Source organism: Schistocerca nitens, chromosome 7, assembly GCF_023898315.1.
Source record: "Schistocerca nitens isolate TAMUIC-IGC-003100 chromosome 7, iqSchNite1.1, whole genome shotgun sequence".
Lineage (NCBI taxonomy): Eukaryota > Metazoa > Arthropoda > Insecta > Orthoptera > Acrididae > Schistocerca > Schistocerca nitens.
Window position 1 is genome coordinate 630,208,208 of NC_064620.1, and position 11,194 is coordinate 630,219,401.

The window sequence follows — 11,194 nt, forward strand, 5'->3', positions numbered from 1 at the left end:
TAAAGTTCCCTAAGAGCTCCAGCTGCATGGGAAAGTGCTAGGCGAAATCTGTCAACACCGCTGTGTGTGTGACTGTTCTCGCTCTCTTAATTCTGCCCGGCTGCACTTCGCTGCACTGCTACAAAGTATTGGCTGAGCAGCTGCCCGCGATGAAGGTGGCCATTGTTGTTCCTGCCAAGTGTGAGATTCGTTCTGTAATTTGGTTTTTGCATGAGAAAGGGACTCCACCTGTGGATATTCATCATCAGTTGACACAAGTGTATTGTGACAAGTGTATGTCCATTCAACATGTCCGAAAATGGTGCGGAGAGTTTAGTGCCAGTCAGAAGAAGGTCCACAATGAAGAACGGAGTGGATAAGCTTTAGTTTCAGAGATGGTTATTCCAATGGTCCAACACAAAATGCTTCGACAGGAGTTTCACCGTCCGTTCACTTTTACTCGGAGACTGGGAATTCATGCAGTGCAGTTGAGAGCGTCAATGGCAAAATTGAAATATCACAAATGTTGCGCTCGATTGGTACTGCTTATGCTTACGGCAGAGCACAAGGAGAAATGCCTTCACTGTGCTCACCAGTTTCTTCAAAAGTGTCAAGAAGATATGGAAGGATTGTTGGACTCCATTGTTAGAGGTGATGATAAGGGGGTGTTTAATTTCACTCTCGAAACAAAAGAAAAATCCAGACGATGGTGTCGCTCCGGGGCTGCAGTCGCAAAGAAGTTCAGACAAACCTCTTCTGCTGGCACATTTGCAAACACGAAGGAAGCCTTCCTTCTGAATCGACCCTCGTAGATTATAAATGTAGAGACAATAAAATGAAAAGGATAGATAGCTTCTCATCATATAGGGGAGATACTGAGCTGCAGACAGGCACAACAAAAAGCTGTCAAACAGTTAAGCTTTCAGCCAAAAAGGCTTTCATCCAAACTAGAAAACAGCATGAGTTTGTATGTTATCTAATTTGGATGAAGGCCTTTTTGGCTGAAAGCTTACTTGTTTTTGTTGTGCCTATCTGCAGGTCACCATCTTCGTTGTATGGTGAGCAGCTATCTGTGCTTTTAATAATATTGTCATTGTTCCATCCTTTATTTTGCATTTTGCATTGTTAGAAATGTAATGCATTTTTTAAATTTTATTTTATTCATTTGCCAAACTATTCATACCCATTGCATCATTGTATTCTGTAGTATGGTAGGCAGATTATAGTATAACCTTGAAAGATTACAATTCCAGCATACCACATGATGGCAAAAAGACTTGGACAGAAAATCACAGTCAAAGTTGAAGTCCAGTAAAGCACTGATAGAAACGAAATACACCATGCCATTTCTTCATATTGTGTTGACAAAGCACGGAAGACCTTGAAATATCAAGCAGAAATGGTCTTGTATGAAATCTAGACCTATTCCAAGAAGGCACAAAAGCTTTACTGTGAATACAATATGCTGTTATCAGCTGTAGATGTTTAACAGAGAAATGGTTGCAGGTTGCCACTGCAGCTGAATGATGAACAGGTAGGCTTTCGATGTATGTGGCAGAAGTTCGATTCCGTGTTAAGTTGCAACAATTGTTTTCTTTTTCTTCCTTGCCCTAAGAGAAATGTTTTGTACAGAAAACATCCCTCTCTTAGGTTCAAACCAATGGTCCACAAAAGCTAAAATATGGTCCACAAAAGATTTAAAATTACAAACTTTTACCGGTTTTAAATTATTAAGCCCTCGTTACACAGGCAGCGCAACGCCACGTGACAGGTGAGTAGTGGCGAGCCTGGATGGTTGGGGCTGGGCTAGTGATAGAGGTCACAGCATTGCACATGCCAGTCAGTCAATCATAATTTGTGACCACGATACTGTGACACTTCCACTGGTGCTACCAGAATCAGAGAAAATCAGCCTTAGTTGTAAGGTATTCATTTGTCTCTGAGTGCTGCCAAAGTTAGGCTGCCCCTAGACGTCATGTATTACTGTACACATTGTTAAGGGTAATGGTGCCAACACAGTGGGGAGCAGCCAAGGTGGTGCCAACACAGTGGGGAGCAGCCAAGGCTGGCTTCTCCTCACTGTTCCTCTCCCCTCAGCAATCCTCATACAGGGGAATGGCACACTTGCTGCCACTCCCAACAACCATTGCACAAATTGTAAACTTACCATGGACAAACAGTAAGTTTTCTTTTGTCTTGCTCGGCTATGTCAGTGATTCTATTTGACTGTTTAGTAATTTGATGACAAGAGTAATTTAACTGACCATTAGTTCTCAACATACGTACAAATACTTAGGAAAAAGTACACATTTTTCCATGTTAAATTCTTTTACTCAAAACCAGGTATAACAAAAGGAAATATGAGTATATCTATATGTGTGTGTATTATGAGAAAGGTACATTCTGGTGACTGCCTAGTAGCAGTTTGCAATTAAAAATATGGTAAAAGTGTGCGCGTGTGCGCACACGCACATATTTTAAATTTTCGTAATGACCTACCAGGATACGTAACAACCTCAATTCCTCTTCTTGTTTTCTATTTTTCCAGTACTCCATCCTCTCCCCCTGTTGTTCCCAATTCATTATTTCATCTGTAGTGAAACCCATTAAATTTAGTTTGTATTGCACCCCCTTCTTTCTCTAACTATCCCTCTTTCAGGTATCTCTGTCCTGTCCAGCTTATAACTCGTTGTTAGGCATTCACATCCATATAAACATTCTGGTCATACCACAGTGGTATAGTGTTTTAGTTTTGTTTTTCTAGATATGCATTTCTTGTTGTAAGTGTTCTTTGTCAAACCATATGCTCTCTCCATTTTGTTAACTCTTACATCTACTGCAAATTTTTGTAATCCTTTCTTTTGTGTAGTTTGTCCAAGATATTTGAATTTATATACTCCTTCTATTTTACCTATTTGTGTTTCTATGAATTTTGGTGCATTTTTTATGTTTGTCATGAATTTTGTTGTTTCAGCTGAAATTTTGAAACCAATTCTATTTACTGTTGCTTCCAGAAGATTTGCTTGAATCACTGTGTCTGTCAGATTTTCTGAAAGTGTTGCAAAATTGTCTGCAAAAACTGGGCAGTTTGCCTTAATTCCATTTGTTTTACTTCCTAAAATTATTGATTCAGTTTTGTGATTCTTCAGCTCCAAATTCCAGATTCTTACAATTTTCTCTAGAATGTTGTTAAACAGTAAAGGTGACAAAATGTGCAGTTATCTAATACCAGTTTTTATTAAGTAAAAAATCTGTTCTGTGCAGGATCTTCCCTTTCGAAAACCTCCCTGATATTCTTCAGATTCGTTGTCTAAAGTTTCTACAACTCCATCCAGGCGAGTATTTGCAACATTTTGCTTCCCACTGGCAGAAGTGACATTTTGTTTGTCTCCCTTTTGATGTAGTGGATGGATTAACTCTATTTTCCACTCTTCTGGAATCTTTTTAGTTTTCCAGTTCTCAAAAATCAGTTGTAGATCATTTATAATCTTTGGCTCTGACAATTTCAGTAAATATGTTGTAATGAGATCCTTCACCACTTCCTTTGTTATTTTTGAGTGATTTGATGGCTTCATGAATTTCTTGCTCTATTGGTGGGAAATCATCCTCCAGATTTTGTGGTATTACTGGAAATTCCAGTTTAACTGTTGGAACAGGACAGTTGAAGGGCCTCTCAAAAACTTTTCCATTTATTCAGCAGTTTTCTTTGTTGTTTAATCCTACTTTGCCATTTTCATCTTTGAAATAAATACGTGGTACTTGACACGCTTTAAAAACCTGTTTCGAAGTTTGCTAAACATTTGTAGTATTATTTTTGGTAAAATTTTCTTGAATTTCCATAAGCTGAGTTTTTAAAGGCAGTTCTGAATTTTTTTATTATTTTTTATGTTTCTTTTCTTTGATATCTGATTTCTTCTAATTTTTTAAAAAGGTCTCCATTTTCTTCATTTTTGAGCTCTGATTTTATTGTTTCTTCACACTCTTCTTTCCTCCAATTCTTCTTTTTATACTTGGCCAGTACTAAAGTTTTCCCCTCATCCACATTAACTTACATTTTTCTACATTTAGAGTTAGCTGTCTTTCATCACACCAACTAGAAATTTTGTCTAATTCATCTTGTATCCTTATACAGTCACTCAACTTATACACCTTACCATAAATTACATCATCATCAGCAAATAACCACAGATTGTTGCCCACCCTGTCCACCAGATCATTTATGTGCATAGAGAATGATAGCCATCCTACCACACTTTCCTGGACACTCCTGAAGATATCCTTGTCTGTGATGAATGCTTACTGTGGAGGACAACATATTGGGTTCTATTAAGAAGTCTTCGAGCCACTATTGTGTGTGGGAACCTATTCCATATGCTCGGACCTTTGTTAAGTCGCCAATGGTGAAGCGTCTCAAATGCTTTGCGCTCAATACTTTAGTAATTTGTTTGTGTTGGAACAGTTTCTTCTCTAAATTTTTGTGTATTTTCTTCATTGTATTGTGTGTTTTAGGTGGGAGAAAAATATTTCAATCTTACAGAGATAATGGTCTGAATCAAATTCTGAGTTTCTGATTACTTTGACATCCATAATTTTATTGCTAGTCCTTTTAGATATGGCCTCATGATTCAGTTGAAATTCTCCTATGTTTGGTATTTGTTGGAGATATCTAAGTTTTGACTTTTCATGGTAGTTCGCAAGAATGTGTGGACATAAGTTTTAACTTGAACATTTTACACACATTGATCAGTTTTCACCATTTTTTGTTTGTTCTTAAGTCTGCTGGATTATTCACATACAATATTCTTAAATTGCATTTCTTTCTCAAATTGCACATTGAAATCAGTGAGATGTATTTTAAAGTTGTTCTTAGATACATTGGAGATTTCAGACACTAAAAGATCCCAAAACTGATCTAATTTCTGCAGAGTTCTTTTGTTGTCATCATTTATAGGTGCAGGGCAGTTTATAAGAGTGTAGCTTTTATTCTTGTACTTTATTGTTGACATGCACATTCTTTCTGATTCCGACATAAATTCTATTATATTGTCAATGATTTTTTTGTTTACATAAAATGCTGTTCCAAACTTTGGCATGTTTTCCATTATTATTACTGCTTTTTCCCCTTTATAAATCCTGTAAAGTTGTGTGTCAACTACTGTCACATTTAAGAACCTCGTTTCCTGCACTGTTAAAATTTTTATATGGATCTTCTGTAGAGATAATTCTAATTCCATCTGTCTCCCTATTTATTATTATATTATTTACGTATTTTATTATGAAAATAATTGTTTTCTATATGTTTGCTTGTTATGCTTATATTAGATTGCATTCCTGTTTTATTTTCAACTAACGGCACCTGAGAGAAGTTATTACAGTAGTTAATTAAAATTGGTTTTACTTTGATAGAAATAAATCCACAACTATTGTCACAAATGACTCCTCGAAACTAGTGAAGTGTTCATGAGAGACAAGGATCTCTTCAGGAGTCCCCAGGAAAGTGTGGTAGGACTGCTATTGTTCTGTATACATATAAATGATCCAGCAGACAGGGTGGGCAGCAATCTGTGACTGTTTGCTGATGGTGCTATAGTGTACAGTAAGGTATCTTAAGATGATAACTGTTGGAGGATTCAAGATGAATTATACAAAATTCTCTGGCCAACCACTAGAACTCTTCAAAGGAAAATTACAGAATCTGGAAGGAAAAAAAAAAAAATGGAACTCAGGCAATGTGGTACAAGATTTGCATCATCGGAGAAGACACTAGTAGTGCTGTATAAGATATTGAAATAGATATTGCATTCAAAAAAGCCACACACAGGAGAAGCACGTATGAAACCTTGGTTCATCAAATATATTGAAGAAGTTATGTTATAGGGTAGGAAGCAAAAGAAAGTACAAGAAATATTCCTATTGAGTAACACGTTAAAAGCTCAAACTGAACTAATGTTATTTGACCATTGAACAGACTCCCATATGGATGACATAGTTATAAGCATCCCTGGAATAGAGAAACAAGCATTGAAACCAAATAAAGCATTGAAAAGAAATAAGTTGCCAGCTTCAGATGAAATTCCAGTTAAGTTTTACAAACAGTACTCTATGGCATTGATCCCATAACTAGCTTGCATCTATCGTGAATCTCTCATGCACAGAAACCTTTACCATATTCCCAGTTTGAATGTAATAAATTTTCTTGAGACCCAGATGCTTTTTCCCATGAATCAGAATGGCTTTAGAAAACATTGCTCATGCAAAATTCAGCTTGCTCTTTTCTCACACGATATACCGTGAACTCAGGGTGAAGGGCAACTGGCAGATCCCATATATCTAGATTTCAGGAAAGCATTTTATGCGTTGCTCCATTGGAGACTGTTAACGAAGGTACGAGTATATGGAATAGGTTCCCAGATATAAGAGTGGTTCGAAGATTTCTTAAGCAGTAGAACGCAGTGTGTTTTACTCCACAGCAAGTGTTGATGAGAAACAAGGCTATCTTCAGGAGTCCCCAGGAAAGTGTGGTAGGACTGCTGTCATTCTCTATGCATATAAATGATCCGGCGAACAGGGTGGCCAGCTATCTGTGGCTGTTTTGCTGATGATGCTATAGTGTACAGTAAGGTGTCTTAAGTTGACTGACTGTTAGAGGATTCAGAATGAATTAGACAAAATTTCTAGTCGGTTTGATGGATGGCAGCTAGCTCTAAATGTAGAGAAAAGTAAGTTCATGCGGATGAGTAGGAGGGGGGGGGGGGGGGGGAAGAACTGTAATTAGTAATGTCCTGCTTGACACAGTCATGTCATTTAAATATCTTATGTTGCAAAGCAGTGGAACGAGCGTGAGTGGATTGTGGTAGGAAAGATGAATGGTCAACTTCAGTATATTGGAAGAATTTTGGGAAAGTGTGGTTCATCTGTAAAGGAGTCTGCATGTAGGGTGGTAGTGGGACCTATTCTTAAGTACTGCTAGAGTGTTTGAGATCAGTACCAAGTCAGATTAAAGGAAGACATCACAGCAATTCAGAGGCGGGCTGATAGATTTGTTACCGGTAGGTTCGATCAACATGCAAGTGTTATGGTGATGCTCCAGGATCTCAAAAAGGAATCCCTGGAGGGAAAACGAAGTTGTTTTCAAGGAACTTTGTTGAGAAAATTTCGAGAGCATTTGAAGCTGACTGCAGAACACTTCTACTGCTGCCAACATACGTGTCACTCCCACCACCCATTGTATGGGGGCTTGTGGAATATGGATGTAGATGTAGGTGTAGATGTAACTCCACTGAAATCATCTAAATTCGAAAGTAAATATCTTGAAATTAGCAGTATTATTATTGGGTATGGAAATTCATATCAGAAACAAATTAAATACAGCCTCAAACCAGGATCTGTGAAATGTTAATTGTAATTTATAAAATTTAAGCAAACAAGAATAAACATATTGTATTTCGGTTATTGTGATTTTATGTAATGTACTTGGTTGAAACCAAATCACTCAGTATTGGTTCGGTCTTTGGCTTATGCACTGAAACTGACTCCCACCATGCGACCTGTCTCCTTCACACAGAAGCTCGTTAGCTATTGAAAGGTAACATGCTGGGAAGATTATACCAACTGAGAGTAGAGGTTGAGTTGTTTCTCGTTGGGGGGGGGGGGGGGACAACAAGACTTACTAGTGCAGATTTCTGATGTGTCATCTCAGGTACATTTGGCTTACTTTGTGCATATTTTCAAACATTTGAATAAATTGAACCTACAATAGCATGGTTCAGCAAACAGATATTAAGAAGCCATTGCAAATATATTTATTTTTGAAGACAAACTTCATGCCTTTATTTGCAAGCTTCAAGTATGGATGGGTATGACTGGCTAAAACAATTATTCTGCTTTCACAAAATTAAAAGCACTCATTGATAATAAAAGTGTGACAAGATTAGGGCAAATATACAAAAAACATCAAGAGTCATTTGCAAATGTTAGCTTATGAATTCAGTCATTACTTTCCAGAATTTTGGAAAACATAAGTTAAAGTTGATCAAAAATTATTTACAAACCTTCTGGCAGTAATTCTGGAGGAGTTGCAGAAGAAATCCAGGAAGAGCTCATTGAATTCCAAGATGATAGAATCTGTAAGGATGCATTTGAACCTGATTGTCTAGAGCAGTTTTGGAGTACAAGGCAGCTTTATACACTAAAATTCAAGAAATTGCCTTGCTCTGTCTTATGATTTTCTCCACAAATTATTTATGGGAACAAGGGTTTTCCACTTTGCTGCTAATTAGAAACAGAACCAAGAATCAACTGAAAGTAAGTGACGGTATGAGTGCAGCTTTGAAAAGTAATATTAGCCTCAGGATTACTGAACTTTTACAGTAGACACAAGCCCAAAAATCGCATTGATGTAAACCAAATTTAATTTTCTACTAAAAAATTTGTTTTTCTATTGATATCATACTCTTAATGCATGTTACTTTTGCATTTAACAAATATGTTAAAAGTTTTGATTAAAGTTTATTTTTAGATTGATGCAATTTATTTTCCTTGGACGCTTGTGTTCTCTGTTAACAACAAAGATATCAGAGTGGTCCCTGGTCAAAAAAAATAAATAAATAAATAAAAAATATGAACCACAGCACTATTGCGATGATTTGTAGTCGGCGTTAGCAGTTGATATGACAGGTTTTGTTCTGTAATGCAATGATCACTTGCGGCTGCAAGTATGATGGAACTATTGAAAACATTTGCTGTTAGCCAACCTATATGGGATGGCTCTGCATTTTGAAAAATGTAATAATATAATGATTAATTCCATCTTATTCTAGCATAGAGGTGAAGATTATCAAAAGCTGATTATTTAAACTACTCAACAACAGAAGCTTGGAACTGTATGGTGTTCTTAAGATTATGTTACTGAAGTATGGCAAGGTGAAGCAATTCCCAATGGCTCAACCAATTTCGATATTCATTAACACATTGATGGTGTCTGTGGCAGTTTGTACTCCAGGTGTTCTTGTGGACTTAAAAAGCTCCTTCACAGGGCAGATTATCTACTTGATTCTTGCAAGTATACTCGCATTACAGATAATGTTAGTAGACCATCAGTATGACAACTGTATCTTGAGGAATTTGACTGTTTCCAGCATGATGGGTGCTTGGGTTGTTTACAGATATCAGCACCATTGAAAGTGTGTGGGTAGAGGGAAAATGAACCATGTGAGAAAATTGGGTTGACCCTGAGCTGAGAACCCATGATGATCTTTGAAACATTGCCGTATATCTGCTGGGAGGAGGCGGCACAAAATGAGACACTTATTGCTCACTTCATAGAACTCTTCCCTCACAAGATGCATTTGCTTACTGAAATGGGACATTAAATGGTAAATAAATTACTGAGAAAAATGGAAGACCGAATATGCTTATTAATAACTATGAATTTTGTTAATTTTTTTGTTTTCTAGAGATGAAACAAATTAATGTAGAAAAACAAAAAGAAATTGCCAAAAGTGGAATTTGATCGAAATCTTGTTGGTATGCAGTTGCTTATCAGCTTGTTGACTGTGCCAACGAACAAAGAAGGAATGTGGTATTCAGGCATTTTTTACTGTCGTTCTGCCTTTTACTCCACTTCACAACATTGAATGCATTTTCCACACTGGAATCCCAGGAGCAAATTTTCTCATATTTCTTTACAGGGAGTGTTCTTTTGGCCGAGTGTCAATAAATTGCAACTTGCTCATTTACACTAGCAGTTTACAAGTGCTCTTTGCTTTTATGAGCAGTGCTGTATCCTCTGTAATATGATTGGCTCCTGTGTAGCTTTCTGGGCAGTTCAAATTTCAGGCACTACCACTTTTTGTGATGTCAGCTGTAGATAATTTATTAAATGTGTTCAGAATCAGTAGGCTTCTCAATTCACATAACTTGCCAAATTTATGGGAAACAAATGAATTAAACTGTTCATGGGACCCATCTCTCTAAATAGAATGAAAGCCATAAGTATTTTCATTGAACACATGTACATTATTACTGTCTTAACTATCTAAATATTGTGCTCTCTTTCAGCTGACAATGGATCCAAAGCATTTGGAAGAAAATTTTGCTGCGCTTCTACAAGATGTTCATGCTGCACGAACTCGCAAAAAAGCAAATTTTATTACAAGGACTCTTCTTACCAGTCCCCCATCTCGAGAACGGTTTAAGATTGATCATGGAATATATGTTGAAGTCTTCAGGGATGTCAGAGAAGAAGAATCAGAAGCTAAAACAGAAGATGAGTTTGAAGAAGCTGATGTGAAACAAAGCACTGCTACAGGGTGATGTGTGTACTGTTGTTTGTCAGTAAGATAAACAACTTTTTTGTCTTATGGAAAACAGTGTACAGAGTTTCTCGGAGATAATTCGCCCTTTAATTCTGATATCATTTCAGAATTTCTGAACTGGCCAAATTTTTCAATTATGATTTTTGTAATTTATTTTTCCCATTTTTTCAACATGTTAACTAAATTACATTAGTCATAGAAAAAATCAGCTTTTGGAAACATAATGTAATTGGATAGATAAAAAATATGCTCACCAAGAGGAGGACGATATTGGTGTTTAACGTCCCGTCGACAACGAGGTCATTAGAGATGGAGCACAAGCTCGGATTAGGGAAGGATAGGGAAGGAAGTCGGCCGTGCCCTTTCAAAGGAACCATCCCGGTATTTGCCTGGAGTGATCTAGGGAAATCACGGAAAACCTAAATCGGGATGGCCGGACGTGGGATTGAACCGTGGTCCTCCCGAATAAGAGTCCAGTGTGCTAATGCTCACCAAGAGGTAGGAGAAAAATCGTATAACAGGTAATTACATTTCTCATATCATTATTTCTACATCTTCCCAGAAAACAGTGGCCCTCTTATTTATGAACATGGAGAATGGTGCCAGGATGTTTTTCAAATGGAAAAGCATTATCAACGCAAATGAAGTAGCCCAATATTGTCTGACTACTGCTGGTCCTATTCAATATTCCTGGGGAAGTGACACACTTCACAACAACACTTTCAAATGCAAACAGAAGAAAGAAAAATCTGTCAGTACACAAAGGAATCAAGTAAATGAGTAACCTAATACTAAAGAAAAGTAAAGAATGATACCTAAAAATATATTCTTCCAAATTTCCAGCAATACTTTGCCTGAGGAACACCACTTTGTAAGGACTGGCAGTAATCAAAGAAAAT

At 37.1% G+C, this 11,194-nt stretch overlaps 1 protein-coding gene across 1 annotated transcript in view; it reads left to right on the plus strand.

The window, feature by feature from the left end:
- The window catches only part of LOC126195308 (39S ribosomal protein L1, mitochondrial), a 55,263-nt gene extending 44,711 nt beyond the window's left edge, over positions 1-10,552 (plus strand). The window contains exon 7 of the mRNA XM_049933869.1: positions 10,039-10,552. Coding sequence (XP_049789826.1) covers positions 10,039-10,293 — 255 coding nt within the window. The 3' untranslated portion in view covers positions 10,294-10,552. The remainder of the gene's footprint in view (positions 1-10,038) is intronic.
- The last annotated feature ends 642 nt before the right edge of the window (positions 10,553-11,194 follow it).